Consider the following 16353-nt stretch of genomic DNA (forward strand, 5'->3'; position numbering starts at 1 on the left):
CACATTGCTGCCAGGTCTGATGGGGTCAGGGGTGTAAAGCCCCCCTAAGAGGGCTTAGCTGATGGAGCGGATATGAACATATATCAAATGCTTTTGTGTGGTTGGTCACATTATTGCCTCGGCTGTGTGCCAGCAGGGGGGGCGAGGAGATTGATTGGATGGATTTGGATGAATGACAAAAGTAGTATTAGCATTACTAACAATAATAACAGTAAGTAGTGGTAGCAGTTAGTCAAATGTGTATTATATTACCTTTTAAAGCTGTGGGTACTTTCAGTAAGCAGGGATGCAACTGCAACCAATTATGTTGTTATGTGTCATGTCCATCTCATGTTTCTTGTTTCTAATGGGGACATTCTTTGTTTATTCCAACCAACAGTATAAAAAAACTATAGATAGTCCCCACATTTGAGGAAGTGGAACCAGCAAATATTCAACATTTTTAGATGAACCAATAAAAATGAGGGGCTAATCGATTCTCAAAAAATGATTTCATGCTCCCAAGTGAGACCAAAAAATTAGTTTCGGGAGTGATATAAGGCCATCTGCGAACAAGTTTCTGCATTTTGTCTGCAAAGCACCAACTGATCCACTGCATGTGATCATTTTCCTTTCAGTAACTAATTTAGCTCAAATCACTAGTCTATGCTGCTCCCTATGCAGCCGAAGGGGTCAAACATGACCACATTTACTTGGGGAAAGAATGTTGCTCACATGATTGGTGGGTGACCTTTGCATGCACTGTCATAGTCATTACCCAGAGGCTTTTTTTTTTTTTTTCTTCTTCTCCTAAACCTTTTCTTGAATATTCACAGAATGAGCTTTGGGATGCTCGTATGATATTTTTCTAGTCTCTAAACATCAGTTAGAGTTAGAAATGGTTCCAAATATGTATGTAAACATTTCCTGGCAGCTTGATGATACAGTGTGATTGTATCAACACTTCTCAAGTGGCTCCATACACACAGTTGGTAGATTATAGCTGCACAGTAGAGTTTTACACACTTTCATGGAGGTCAAATGAGACTGAGTCCTGTCTAGGGGGAAAAGACAATTTAGAAGATAACCTTTGTTTGGAGATGTCATTGTTTAGCTGATGAGGTCACGAGGGGTCACACTAAATACCTATTTACCACCTGCACATCCTTACTTACAAGAACTTTATGGAACTGTGAGGTTTATTGTATGACCATTAGAGCCATCAGTCTTCACTGCTACATCATAACAAGAAATGCTCATAACTACTTATTAAAACTATTAACCATTCATTTAACATTAAAAGACATGTTAATAGACACGCGTCAAATTGGACCCGGAACAGCCAAAATGGACACATTTTTTAGCACCTATAAAAAAAGTATAACATTTTGTGCTTTAGGAAAAGTCATAAAATTTCAGGATAAAAAATACGACATTTGTGGTGTTTTTTATAGCGGTCAAAATGTCAAAATGGGTCAAATTTGACCCACAAATATGTAAGGGTTAAGTTTTGGCACTTGGTTAGAATTAGGTAAAAATCATAATTTTGCTTAAATTTACTACTTACTTCCTTTAAAGACTTTGTCAGTGTAAAAATATCCCCTTATTTCCTCTTTTGCTCCCATCATAATTACTACAGCCACTAGAGGGCTTTGTCACTTGAACGTTAATATGCTGCATGTCTAAATTGCGTGCTGCAGAATCGTCCAATTTGTAGTTATACTGGGCCGGTTAGTAACTATTCGTCAAAGTCAGGTTAGGCGGTGGGTTAAAGGGTCACTAAGAGTTAACAGGTTTGACCCCTGCTGCAGGAATTTGTCCTGTTAATGTGCCCTTGAGCAAGGCAATGCAAGCCCTACCTGCAGACTGTCAAACCTGACCACACAGCACAAACAAAGAGATCTACAGTCTACAGCAAACTTTAATGCAGAAGGTTTTTCTAGTAGCTTGCACTCTGAAATAAAAGTACAGATATAACATTAAAGGTTCAATTCTAGTGTTTGTTTTAAACTTCTGGGAGCGCCAGATGGGTGGGGTTTACAGCAATGTGACAACTAGTGTCAGGTAAGACTTAATGTGTCGTTTGCATATCTTGAATAGCTCGCTTTTCAGTATATTCTTTACACCCTTTAGTCATTTAGGGGAGGAACTAATTAGCATTCTAACATTGTGTTAGAGGGTTTGGGGAAAGTGGTGGAGCAGGGAAATACATCAGGGCACAATTGTTTCTCTCTTTACGCAGTTAATAATATGTGTGAATATTTGTGGCATCAATTTCACTGTAGTTCACCAAAGCGTCCACACGTCCCATCAGATCCCGGTATTATCTGGTGAACTGGTTGATTGTCTGATCTAATCTGTCATGCTCACACAGGACCTCTGCTGCTCTAACACAGGAACCCTGTTAGGTTAGTTCTACTGTTGACAAAGACACGACCCCCTCAACTAAAACCTAAACAGTCCTGTCAGCCCCGAGGACATAACTTAACTTGTCCCGCTGCATCCTCTAATTGACTGTTGTCTTCTGCACACGCATATTCATGCACACACACACACACACGAAACACATGAAAATATAGACACAACAAAAGAAAAAGCCTTTTAATGTCTTTAAATGTTTAAAGTCATAATTTCCACGTCCACATATGCCTCATTATGTGATACGGTGAAGTCGGGATAAGCCGTTAACAACCACAACAACAACAATGAAGCACTAGCACGCACATGGCAGTGTGTCAATAGCATCCCTGACTCTGTAGGGAAGATTGTACTAATCAGATTAGCGGGGGTTAGGGGGTTTGGAAGGAGGAGGATGGGTCTGTTGTGTGTGTGTGTGTGTGTGTGTGTGTGTGTATGTGTGTGCACGCGCCCAATAAGAGAGCAGATGTAACCGTCCGTCAGCCGGGCTCAGACGGTCTGTTTCTCTGATTTCTGTCTCTTCAGTATCTTCTGTCTGACTGACTGAATGATCGCCTGTCTGTCTATCTGTGTGTGTGTGTGTGTGTGTGTGTGTGTGTGTGTGTGTGTGTGTGTGTGTGTGTGTGTGTGTCACTGTTAGTCTGTATCAGAGGGGGGGGATATTGGACCAACACAGGTAACAGAAACTGTTGGACAAAAGAGCAATTTACAGCAACTTAAAGGGTCAGTGCATAAAAATAAGAAAAAGACATATTTGTGTGTTATCTGGTGTGATCTCTACAGACATACAGATCATTTTGGTTTGGTTTCGTTCAGGTTTTGATATATTCATCTCTGAGATCCGTGCTTTCACCGCATTCCAGCGGAGGTGAACGTGATTTGTGTCACTCAATTAAAATGATTTTAAACTGAAGAAATAGTCCCTATATAAAATGTGTTGACAGCAAGATCTGTTGCCTTCTGGGACATTGTTTCTGGAAATACTCATTATTGATGAGTTCCTGATGTGGAAGAATGTGACTTGACCTGAAAATCTGACTGATATTGATCTGAAGGAGAAGTAGCTCATCACACAATCTCCACATGGATGTCCATGTGCATATTTGGCTTTTTCAGGTGCTTCTGAAGTGCCGTAAACACCTCTGATGAAGAGAAAGATAAGTCTGTTAAAGGTTCAGTAACTGGAATAAGACTTGTTTGGATTCTCTAACCTGATAGGATGACAGATTGCCTAAACTGTCCAGTAAACCAGAAGCTTAAGACCGTAATTAACAAGCTCTGGTTGCAATTTGGTCGTCTGAACCAAAACTAACCAAACAGAAAAACCGAATTAAACTTTCCCCATTTAGCTCCAACCAAAGAAATCAGTCAAGGCTAGTTTACATTTGACAACTTTCAGGACAATATCTGGTTTTAAAAGGCCCCGATGTGATGAAAACGCCGGCGTTTGGTACTTTGAAGAGCTTTAAACAAGCCCAAGAATATGTCATAACTCTCGAGCCAGCTTTGGTAGAGGCAGCGGTCAGCTAACCCACAGTTTCCACCTCCAGCACAATGTTGTTTAGATGTCTTCCCCTCCCTCTCCTCCACCTGAGTCACTCCCTCTCACCGCAGGCTTTTGTCTCAGTCTGGTTCTCTTTCGTCTGTCTCCTCCACATGTCTCCACGGTCCAATCCGCCTCGGCCCTCTCTCCGCGCCGCCGCAATGTTTAGACAAACCGAAAGAGACAGAGACACGCTGACTGTGGTGGAGAGGGACGCCGAAAATTTCCGCCTTCTCATTCTCACCATAACAAGCCCCAATGTTTGCGTCGGAGGCTTTAAAGGCAGGATCCGTAAATCCCAGAGGAGGTAAACAGATGATGGGACTCGCCATGAGGAGGCAGGGAATGGTGGAAATTAAAAACTTGTCTTCACTGTCAAATTTATTGAGATGAATGCAACAGTAAAATCACTTTGTGCAATGTTTTTTAAACTAATGAAGCCTTATGTGGTTCAACCGTCTGTTAGGATTTTAATATGGTTCTTCAAGACTTCCCCCATCACAACAACGACCACATTAATCTTTTGCTCATTTAAAACAAACTATATTTACATAATCCTGACTTACAACGTCTTGCGGCTGTACGAATAACAACTGTTGTCTCTGAGAGGCAGAGAGGCGTAATGTTGTTGCAGCACAGCAAAGCTCTTGGGCGTACAAGGCACGGGTTTTTACCGCAGTTTGCATCCCGACAGCCAATATCGGTCCCTTTTAATAATGATCAAAATGTTTCCTAACCGCCACCGAGTCGTTTCATATGCCTAAAACTTAACCGAAGCCTAACCACTGAAATGGCAGAAAAAGCAGTCGTGTGGATCATTTTTGGAAAAAATTGTAATGCTCTTGGAAGTCCAGCAATGTGTTGACTGTTTTTCAGTAAAGGGGTTTCCTATTTGAAATTCAATAATTATAGTTATTTATCTCGGTTAAGTTTGGTTTGGGTCGGTTTGTTTTTGCTGTTTAACCAGAAGTTTGATGGAGGGTTGATATCAGGTCGGTCTGTTTGTGGACTGCAGGGTTAACGTGCGGTGTGTGGAGGCATCCCCCCATCCCATTTTTTCATAAGGGACACAAAGATAAGATGCAACAGACATCCCAGAATTAGAAATTGTAGTCTTTATGTAGCATTGATTGTGTCTTAAAAGTGTGCTGCACTTTTAAAACAAAGGGAGTGACCGACCCCAACAGTCTTACATGACAATAAGTCCAAAAACATTTTATTGCATGCCATTTTTTCCCCAGAATTTGTACATACCTCTAACATTTCTCGCCCAAAAACTTCTGGATTATGCCTTTCCGATTCATTGAAAAAAAAAAGAAAAGTGCAGCTTTTTATTTTTGGCAGGCGACGTGGAAGTCTGACTCCTCAAAGTAGCTGCGGCAGCGTCGATGGCGGCGGTAGAGGCCTCTAAACTGGGTTTGGAGGATGCCGTTTTGGATCGTGGCATCTCCCTCTCTGCTTGAAACATTTCTGTCATCCATCACACGTCCATCCATCCATCCATCCTTCTCTCTCGACGCATCCATCCATCATCCAGTTATCTGCTACAGCTTCTAAAACTGCTCATCACACCCTTGCGGCCTCTCGTCAACCTCCCCGGTACACGAGCGTGTTTGTTTTCAAAGGAGGGGAGGGCAGAGTGCTCTTTAAATAGATACTCAGCTATGTATAGGGTGTGTGTATATATGTGTGTGTGTGTGTGTGTGCATGGAAGTGTATGTGTGTGCAACCCTAACACCCCAATCATATGCAGGCAAGGATACAGCCTTCACGTAGAGCTCCCTGTCAGAGCTCTGGACACTCTCCAGCTCATTTTTTGTCTGACTGTTTGCCGTCCAAGTCGATCCTCTCCTCTGCTTTCGGGTTTTCAACAACCTCGACTCCCACGGCATGACGGAGACATTCCCTTTCAGACACACTTCAAAGGAAATGTCGAATGATATTCACGAGGACGCATATCGATCGGAGAAGAATCACCGGTGCAGATCAGGCCCGAAGTCACTCGCGCGGCGATTCGGTCGTGAAGAGATTCTCGGAGCGTTCGGTTGCAGTGAGACGGCGATGTGTGTGACCCACTTTGGGGTTTTTCATTTGGTGGCAGATTAAAAAAAATGTGTGTGTTTTACTTATCAAGGAGAAATGTGTTGTGTTTTGCCATGGATACTGAGAGAAAAAAAAAACCCATATACAGTTTTTATAGTCACACAACCAGTGACAGGGTGGAACGTTTAGAAGCTAGAAAAAACAAAAAACAGTGCGGCGCAGTGGCAGTCGTGGTCAAGCGGCGGCGTTTCCAACCACAGTTCTGACACACCCTCAATTTAGTCTCCCCCTTTTTCTTTTTTTCTTTTTTTTTTTTTTTTGCTTCAGGCTTCTCCTGATTCTGAAAAACAGCAGGAAAAAACAAAAAGCAGTCATTTCACCCTGAAAACCAAGGGGGCATGAGAAGAGCAACTTCAGTTCGAGAGCAAATGTGACTTGGCCACGCCGGGCCTTCGATTAAAAGGATGATTTAGTCTCAGTCAGAGTGAAGGAATGCAGTTTTTTCTGTGGAGCTGAAGAGTTGAAGCAGACTGAAGCTCCGACAGTATTCCCCTGGCTGCTGGCACATGCAAGCCTTGTGATATGATCAAAGGAGATGACCGAGCGCTATCAATGTTCTTATCATCGTTTTGCATGCCACTATTCAGGCGACAGATAAGATGGAACAATTGTTGCATACCTTTGTGTTTGTGCAGAGGAGACAATGAGCTGCAATGGGCTGTGAAAAAAATGATTCATTTAAGTGGATGCTTAAAAAAAATCGGAGCGTAAATAGATTCACGGGACTGTTGATTTTTATGGTTATCCGCTTCCAGGTTCTTTTTAAGTCATTTAAGCCTGGACTGTGAAACCAATTGACTTTGGAGCTTTAATCCCAAATCCTACAACTCTAAAGTCTGCACACTCATCAGATCTTTATTAACTTCTCAGACCACCTCCAGACATTTGAAAGTAAACACTCCCACCCAGTTTTCCCCCTACAGTGAGGTGTACTGTAACTAAAAAGGCAAAATGTGTCATGCGTCATGGCTATGTACAAAAAAAATAGTGTGGACATTCCTCCTCATCAGTCATGTTTTTCTTGGCCCTCGGTGTGCATTCTTACACCTGGCCTGGACTCTCTGCAAACGGCTTTCCTGTAGTACGAGAACAGTCGGCTTCTATACGGCTGTGATTGCCAGACAAGCAAAAACATATGATGGGCCATTCAAATAAAAAACACACGCACACACACACGCACGCACACACAAGTAGGTAAACGGACAAGCAACAAGAGTCAAACCAAGGCTTTTACATACAGGAGGTTTGTCAAGAGGTGCAGGTTAAGTCATGGTATGAGCAGAAGTTGGTTTCTGGCTTCAAAATAATAGGGGCTGAAATAAGCAGATTCATACAACAGATAAAAAAGACCGGTGTGAACAGTTTGTCCAAAAATCTTAGAGATACACTAAAGCAGTTTGTTATGTAATAGATTTGATCAGTTTAACAATCAACTGAAATGGCTGTGATGTATTACAACGCATAGATTCATCTCCAAAGCTAACAAACGCTCTTCGACAAGTGCTGACCCAGCTGGAGATAAATATATATAAAATGATATGTCACATTGTTCTTAGCTGCTGTAATAATTGTATTATTGCTGTGCTCAATCCATCAGAATTCACTCAGCACAAAGCAGCACTAACAAATATCACACCATTTATAAATATGCTAACATTTTGCCTACAAATATGATAAAAAACCACAAGCTGAAATGATAGATTGTTATTGTTGTTGCAAGTTATTGTTTGCTGTCATTTGTTGTTGTATCTTTGGAGCATAGATATTAAGGTGGACATCATTTTGGAGCTCTATATTCCAGTCTCTGCTTAAGTTTTTCCTTTTTTCATAGTCTTACTAGCTATTATTACTTCTTATGGAAAAATGAATAGATTTTAATAGTAAAGCTGCCATTTGTAATATCCTGTTCCTCTTTTTTTTTAATGGCATAAATGCCTTGTTTGGGCAAGTTTGATTGACCAATTAAATTCAGCTTATGTACTCACAACATTAAGAGGTGTAATCGCTTTTAAATGAGTCCTAAACACTACTAACATGAGTGTAACATCTTTATGTTTTATCTTCACTTTATACTCTTTGTGTTCACTTTGCATGACACCAACAAACGTCAATGTCCGGTTCATACATTTTTTTTTTATTTTGAAAAGTTAGAGCGGATGTCGTGCGTCTTTTATTTTTTTTAATCACCGTTGACTTTACAACATGAGTGTGAGTAGAGGCGGAGGGGAGTCACGGCGCTCAGAACAAACAGCGCTCAGCCAGAGACAGTCACATTGAGGAACACACAGCTACACAGCTACACCTCATTATTCCTTTAGGATCCACACTCCTCTCCATCATGGACTCTCCTCGGGTTCGTGCCCTGCTCTCCGCCGGATAAAAAAACTTTTGGATAAACTCGTATGATGGGAATATACAATCGGTGCGCTCCTGCCCGTGGATTTATACAGCCTTGATGGAAACCATGTCACCGCAGCAGGGGACGATGGGACAGAACAGGTCCGACTCTCTGACAGGAGAGAGCAAGGCGATTCCCGACAATAAAAAGGTACAAGTGAGGCTTTAATGCTGCTGCTGCTGCTCAACTATTCACTCTGGAACACTGTTTGCGTTTTTACGCAGTGAGCAACCCGGTGCGCTCATTAGGGATAATTAGTATATTCCAAATTACACTCCCAGAAAGTGTGAAACTGGTATTTTACAGTGCCAGTGTCATGGTTCAATCATTTCCTATAAAAACTTACAGTAGTCTAGTGTTTATATTTCCCAAGAGAAATACAATCTTTCCTTTAATGACATTTCCTTTTCTATCGTTTGTTATTGGATGAATTAGTGCAAAGCTGAGAGTCACAGTCCGGTTTTTTTTTTTGACTGGATAATGATTGAGCCGGTGGCGGTTGGAGCTCCGGTGCCTCTCTGACTGGGTTGCATTTGAACAAACAAGACATTTATCTGACTGAAAATGCATTTTAAATCAAACAATCTGTTCCATTTGGATGTTTTCTCAGTTTACTTTACGCAGAGATTTTTTTTTAACAAAGAAAAAAAAAAAAGTCAAAATAATCGCATTCTTGTTTGGATTTGGCTGATCTCCTGTTGGTTTTCAGGTGGTTTATTTTTTTGGATAAAGCAGAGAATAACATAACTGAGAAGTCTTACCAAACAACAGATCAGGATCATTTGCTGATAGTGATTATTTGTTCATCAGACAGACTCGAGTCACCACGCAAACAGAGGAAAGATTCCTTGCTCTCACATTTCACTCATAACAGAAAACAACAACAATAATAAAACAAACAAATATTTAAAATATGTTTCTGGATGAATCGGATTAGGCTGCTCACTTCTGACCTTCATACAAAAGCGGATTGCATCGCTTTAAATGATTCCTTTGTATTCTTTGAACCTCAGATTAGGTCATTGACAGTCATACAGTCAGACAGAGGGAGGTGATTCCTCAGCAGAAGAGCAGAGAATTTGTAGTAAACAGCGCCCCCCTCCAGATCTTATTTAAAAAGACTGGAATTGCATCTTCCAGACAGGCCAAAAAGTGCAATAAGGAACATTTCAAAACAATGAAATAAATTGGATGATCATGAAAATGAGGTGAAAACAGTGTGAGGATGAGATAAGAAGCTGGTAATAGAGTCGTAATGACTAATTCACCAAACTAACCCAGATCTATTCACTGTGTAAACATGGCTACTGAGTAACTTTTACAATCAATACATGATGGTTTTGCAGTTACACAACAATTGGCTACGGCTTTAATATTCCATTAAATGTAAATGATGTTGATATTGATATGCTGAAATCCTCCAATATCCACAAATGTTTTCAATCACAACACACAATACAATGATATGTTTTTTTTGTGCAATCTATATCTTGTAATGTTTGTAATTCCTTCTCAATCTTGGTGTCCGGCGCTGTTTAAATGTTGTTTCACACGTCTACAGATGTTGCTGCTGCTGCTTTTGGGTTTTTTTTCCCTCCAAGCAGCTGCTGCTCTCTGGCCTGGTTTGGAAAAGTTTTTGCTCTCTCTCTCTCTCTCTCTCACTTTCTCTTTCTTTTTTTTCTTTTTTTTTTTAAAAACCAGAGCTGTGCTTTATCATCATTGACCGAATGTAGAATTTCCACATGCCACAGGAGTTTTTCTCAGGGGCTTATTTGTGTCAAAAGATTGACGGTTCGGTATTTTGAGCTGCTCTTGGCATGCGTGACAGGTAGATGTGTAACATACATACATGCATACTAAACTATATTATGCAATCTTCTTGCAATGCTGCACAGTGAGTTAATATTGTTTCTGTGCACGAGCCTTATTGTTGTTTCATCATGCCAGGTGGAATGTTTTTATATCAGTGTTCCATGTGTCCTGTCAATCACCTCACACCTGCAGGAAGAACAAACATGTCACTTTAGGAGTGTTACTGTAGCCCTTTGAGCCTGATTTAAACTTCCAGTCACTCTCAGCCCTGAAGAGCACTTCAGTGTAGGCACGGTAACGTCTAAATCTCAAATACGGCATTCAAGCATCTTGCAATTCGACTCTTAACACGAGTCAAATTCCTTCTTCGATACTCAATTTGAATTCTTGAGCAGAGAAAGGTTACTCATAAGTCGTTGCAGAATGAATTCAGGAAGCAAAGTCTAATTTAATTCATGGCAGTGCTATTGAACTTAAAAAAAAAAAAAAAAAAAAAAAATTCCCCAGCCTGAATGAGTGTTGTGTATGTTGGGGTGGGTGGGGGGGGGGGGGGGGGGCAGATCACATGATTTCAGTGTGTTTTAAATAGATTAGGGTTAAAATGAAATAGCTGCAGCGGGCCGCAGAGATTCCTGTCATATTTTTAGTGAGGGCGCTCAACTATTCATCATGTTACAGTGTGAATATATATACGAGGGATCATAAACATTGTGCAACAGCCAGAAGACATATTTCACTCCTTTGTTGTTGTTTTTTTTTGTTTTTTTTTCACCACTTCAGTCTCCCCTCTGTTACTCATCCTATTTGGCGGTGTCCATCTTTAACCATTTAGCTCACTTCCTCTTCTCCCTGTGTGCTGCCACTTCTCCTTTTCTCTCAGCCACCATTCTTCCCTTTCTTTTTACACCCCCCTCCGCCCCCCTCCCTCTCTCTCTCTCTCTCTCTCTCTCTCTCTCTCTCACTCACACATACAAACACAGTCGCACACATTACCAGAGTTTTATTTCCTTCTCTCGCCCTGTATTTCCCTCCGCGGCCGACAGCCAGCCTCTCCGTCACAGTGCTGACTGTGTTATTTGCAATCTGTCTCCTTTCTCCGTAACAATTATGTGTTATTTGACATGGCGTGTCAAAATGGTGCAAACCTTCAGTCAGCACTTGCATTGACCTGTCTCCTCCCTCTTTCTCCGACTGTGTAGAAGATGAAGACTTTGGCCCAGAGACGCCAGTCGGCTCCCTCGCTGGTCATCAGCAAAGCACTTACCAGATCGAAAAGCACATCCAGGTATGAGCAAACACTCACACACACACACACACACACACACACACACACACACACACACACTCACACACACACACACACACACACACACACACACACACACACACACACACATACATAGCCTGCTTCCAAAAGAAAAGGGGGCTGAAATCATTGTTGGCCTGCAGTTTCTCAATGGAGCTAAGAGTTTTGGCTTTGCCCACGTAGCTGCTGCAGAGTGCATCACTGGAAGAGAGTTTAACCCCGCTGTGCACGTTTGACTTGCATGCTTTCAGAGTCATTTGTAGCGTGTTGTTTACCAGTTTCCTCCTTGTCCTGTGTTGACTTCTGGTGCCTCTCTCTACTGAGTTTATAAGTGTTTATAAGCTGTAACTAATGCTTGATTCATGTTTTTTATATGTATATAGTGTTGCAAAGGTTGTGAAAATGAGTCATGCTGGTATATATATCCTCCATCAGAATGACACTTTTTCAGTTCTGCAGAGCATTTGGAGCATTATCTATTCACCATCAGCTTTTTTTTTTTGGTAACATTTACCAATGTTTGAGGATTGTTAAAAGAGGCATTTAGGAGTAACTTTCCAACATTGGTAATTGTGGATGACAGATGAAAAGTGAGGAACCCATTAGCGTCCTCTCCTCAGTTCAGCTCCGAAACACTGACCCAGGGAATTAAAGCGGTGATAGCGCAAGAGATTAGAGAGGAAACAGGCTTTAGGTTAAAATCACCAGACCGACTGGAAAATCTGATGGTAGAAAAAAAAAAAAAGAGCAGAAGTGGGAGGTTGTGCTTCCTCTCCCTCCGCGCGCAGCCCCGAGGGTTAGACGCTCTCTCTCTCTCTCTCTCTCTCTCTCTGGACAAATACTGATTACAAAAAAAAAAGAAAATTTAAAAAAAAAAACGTTTTAAACTGACTTGATTGGATGTTTTCACAAGTCTCCGACATTCATTTCTCCCACATTGCCTTAAATGTGTGTCGAACATCAAAAAGGAAGACTCATTCATGGCTTAGAGGGGGGGGGGCTTAAATGCTTACTGTACTTCTCCCAGAGCTATCAGACCTTTCATCACGCTTGTATTGTACAAATTCCTTCCTCTTCCTTTAACAGGGGTCGGAAATAAGCCATTACAAACCACTTGGGGAGAGTATTTGTTTACTAGATTCTTGGCTTTTTTAAGTCTCATATATTATGTTTAAGTTACTGGTGCTAGATTTTGGGGGCATTTGAAGGCATTTAACACTTGTTACAGGAAGTTAAATCAAGAAATTGTGATGGGAAGTTCCTTTAGGAATGTCATGGAGCTCCTTAGGGGGATGCGAATGCCTGGTGATGAAACTTGACTTGGCGTGTTTATGATGTGTGTGCATGCTGGTGGCAGTTACTGGTGTCTGTAGCTGTTTGCAGCGGTGGGAGATGAGGCTGGGCTGCAGCACCAACTGTGAAATTGGACCATTTAGACCAGTGCTGAGCAAAACAGTCCACACTGTTAAATAGGTCAGTGATCTTGGGGCAATGTGTGTGTGTGTGTTTGTGTGTGTGTGTGTGTGTGTGTGTGTGTGTGTGTGCGTGCACAAATAAGACACAAAAAGACACATATTCTTTTTTTAGACACAGAGAAAGGGAAAGACAGGCAGAGTATTGAGTGAACGATAAATAGTCTTAGGTAGAGTGACAGAGTCGCCCAGTCTGATCTGTGTGTGTGTGTGTGTGTGCGTGTGCGTGTCTGTGTATTACCGGCCAGTCTGCCAAAGGACGGAGCCAGCCAGGGCTCGACACTCTCAGCTGTCACCCTTAACCTTTGACCTCTCATCAGGAAGCATGGTTGCCAGTAGATGTCACCTGAGGTCGACACCTCCCCATGTCAGCGGGTGTGTGAGGTGTTCATTGATGCCTGGATGTGGATATGAATTTGGGGGGGGGGGGGGGGGATGTCACCAGGGGAGAGACGAAGTGAATATTATAGCGGTCAGGTGCCTTAAAAAATGTGAAAGGTCACAGCTGATGGTGATTGTTGTGGATTTGTAGATGTCCTTCTTTTCATCTTTTTATTTTCGGAAAATGGACATTCTTTTTTTTTTTATACGCATTGGTTAAATCTTTTCAGGCCATTTCTTCGCTTTGGTAGCTGTTATATAAAAGCAGTAACACCCAATAGTCCCATTAATACATCTATAATGAACACATCAGCTCCTGCCAACAATACTTGGCCGTGGCTCATCATTGCAACACCGCTGTGCTCTTTATTCAAGTAAATCACACTGGCTCAGGTATTATTATAAGAAGAGGAAAGTAATTACTATGCTGTGTGTACTGTTGTTAGTGTAGCTGCGCAACTTTTTCCAAAGAAATGTTATACTGTAAAAATCACAAAGTAGCCATTCCCTCTAAATGTGAGGTGACTCCTTTCTTTTCTTTTCTTTCTTTTTTTTTTTTTTTTTTTGTGCTCCCGCTGTCCTGTCTTTCCCATCAAGACAAGAGGCGCTGAAAAGGCTCTCTGGACTTTATCTGAGCCACTTACATCACTTCCACACACACACACACACACACACACACAGATACACATACACACACACACACTGTTACAAATCATCCAGAAGTATAACCTCATCTTTTAGCCTCTGGGTTTTTTATGGGTTGAAACTGGAGTGTAAGCCCACCCTCCCATGCAATGAAATCTATACTGCTGGGGAGGAAGGTGGCTTCACTGTAAAGCATAAAAACATACGATTGGCTGACACTCCTGACCTCGCGCTATTACTCACTACCAGCTATGGCGTCACACTACAAAGTTACACACACTTACACACACACACACACACACACACACACACACACACACACACACGCACACACCTAATCCAAAAACAACCTGACTGTAAACACCTACATGCAGACAGAGATGCAAAGCACAGGTGTGTACAGTGTGTCATTTTGGCACTTCATTCACTTTTTTCTGCACACGCACACACTTGTATCGAGATACTTGTTAAGACATGACTTTATTCACAGAACCGCAAGTTTAATCTCAACCCCAAGCCAGAAAAAAAGAGAAAAAAAGTCATTATTCTGGCTGATTTTTTTTAATAATTTTCTTCCTCTCTGTTAAGGGACATTTGGTCCTCGAAATCACAAATGCAAGAACACACATTCAGTCACACATCATGCAAAAGACATTTCCTGCTTTTGATAATGAGTTCTGTTAAGGATATCATGGCTGACAGCTTCTGGTCACTTCTCTTTTTGCAGACTGAAAAAAGGTTTCAGTAGTCTGACCTCATCCTTTGTGTGTGTGTGGGTTTGTCTGTGTGTGTGTGTTGGCTTTCGGGTGTATAGACAGCACTGCTTCAGCCTGGAGCCAACGATGACATTATAGTTTGCCTATGGAAATGATCAGGTGCAGCCAGAGCCAGTTCAGGGTGAGGTGAGGTGAGTCACGTGGAAACAGGAAAGAGACAGAAAGAGAAAAAAAAAGAGGTGAAGCAGCCAGTTTGATTTTAAAAATGCTTGGTGTTTTTTTTTTTACTTTAGTGTCTCAGCACATGCAGAGATCACCTGTCAATCAAACAGTAAGAAGAACTATGACAAAATCATCAAATCAAAGAATTTCATTTCACTTTTTTTTTGTAACATTGGATCAAAAAAAGGACATTTTTTAGCTTCTTTCAGCTCATTGTTTTGGTTTTATAACCTACAAACTCTACTCTACCCCCCCCCCCACCCCTCTCTCTCATTAACCTCATTTCCAGCAGCAGCAGGCAGCTTTTCAACAAGCATGAATAAGCTGGCACGTTTTGCAGGTTACAGCTCAAGGAACTGATGTCCTGTAAACAGCGCCGCATGAATTTTAAAAACCGGCTTCAAAGACTAGAAAAACGTCCTGGTTCATGTCAGATCATTAGGTTAGAATCACTCGGTTATCCGCCCCGGGGAGCGTGGAGCGCAATTCTTCCACGATGACATACGTAAACACAGATGGGAAAAAGCGTTACTAAGGGTGTAGAGGATTTCAAGTTAAGAGTAAAGCGCTCATATACCGCTATGATAGTTACTTAGTAGTATATACTTTTTTTTTTTAATTAGTTAGCAATAATTAGAGTGTAATTCACAGATGTAGCTCATGTGGAATCTCTTTGTTTTCATGTATACTGTACTTTTGTGGCGGTAGTGAACAAAAGCTGCCACTGTGGATCTAGGAGATGGAACAGACTGGTGTGTTTTTATCCAAAATGACGTCTCCTTTAATCTGCATGTTAGCAGACAATTGCTCTCTATCTCTCTGTCTCTCTCTATCTCTCTCTCCTGCACACACACACACACACACACACACACACACACACACACGCTCATTGACCAGTCAGTCGTTGCTTGTGTGGAAGGCCATTATCTAAGAGAAAGAGGTCAAGCTACTGGTGATGTCATTCTTTTTAAACAAATCACACACACACACACGCACGCACGCACGCACGCACGCACGCACGCACGCACGCACGCACGCACGCACGCACGCACGCACGCACGCACGCACGCACGCACACACACACCTTCAGTGAGCTACAGTGAAGTCAGTGTTGACATGTTGCATAAGGAACACAAGAGCCAGATGAAAGCTTCTGTTGGTTCAGTTTGTCTCCGGCGGTTACGGTAAAATCGGAAGCAGGTCGGCTGCTTTTAGAGAAGTCGGATTTTTTTCTAGAGGCGATTAAGCTGCAGACGAAACCGGTGACGCGGCTACTCTTTAGAGAACAGAAGCAGGTCTGCAGGTGGAGATCTGAAACATGTATAAACACACACACACATACACATACACAGTCCCTC

General features: G+C 41.8%; 1 protein-coding gene across 1 annotated transcript in view; it reads left to right on the forward strand.

Annotated features, from left to right (window-relative positions):
- Positions 1-8330: 8330 nt before the first annotated feature.
- Positions 8331-16353, forward strand: part of arhgap20 (Rho GTPase activating protein 20) — a 34180-nt gene continuing 26157 nt past the window's right edge. Inside the window, exons 1-2 of the mRNA XM_062432243.1 lie at positions 8331-8591; positions 11453-11538. Of these exons, the coding sequence (XP_062288227.1) occupies positions 8499-8591; positions 11453-11538 (179 nt within the window). The 5' untranslated portion in view covers positions 8331-8498. The remainder of the gene's footprint in view (positions 8592-11452; positions 11539-16353) is intronic.

Source organism: Scomber scombrus, chromosome 13 (assembly GCF_963691925.1).
Source record: "Scomber scombrus chromosome 13, fScoSco1.1, whole genome shotgun sequence".
NCBI classification, from domain to species: domain Eukaryota; kingdom Metazoa; phylum Chordata; class Actinopteri; order Scombriformes; family Scombridae; genus Scomber; species Scomber scombrus.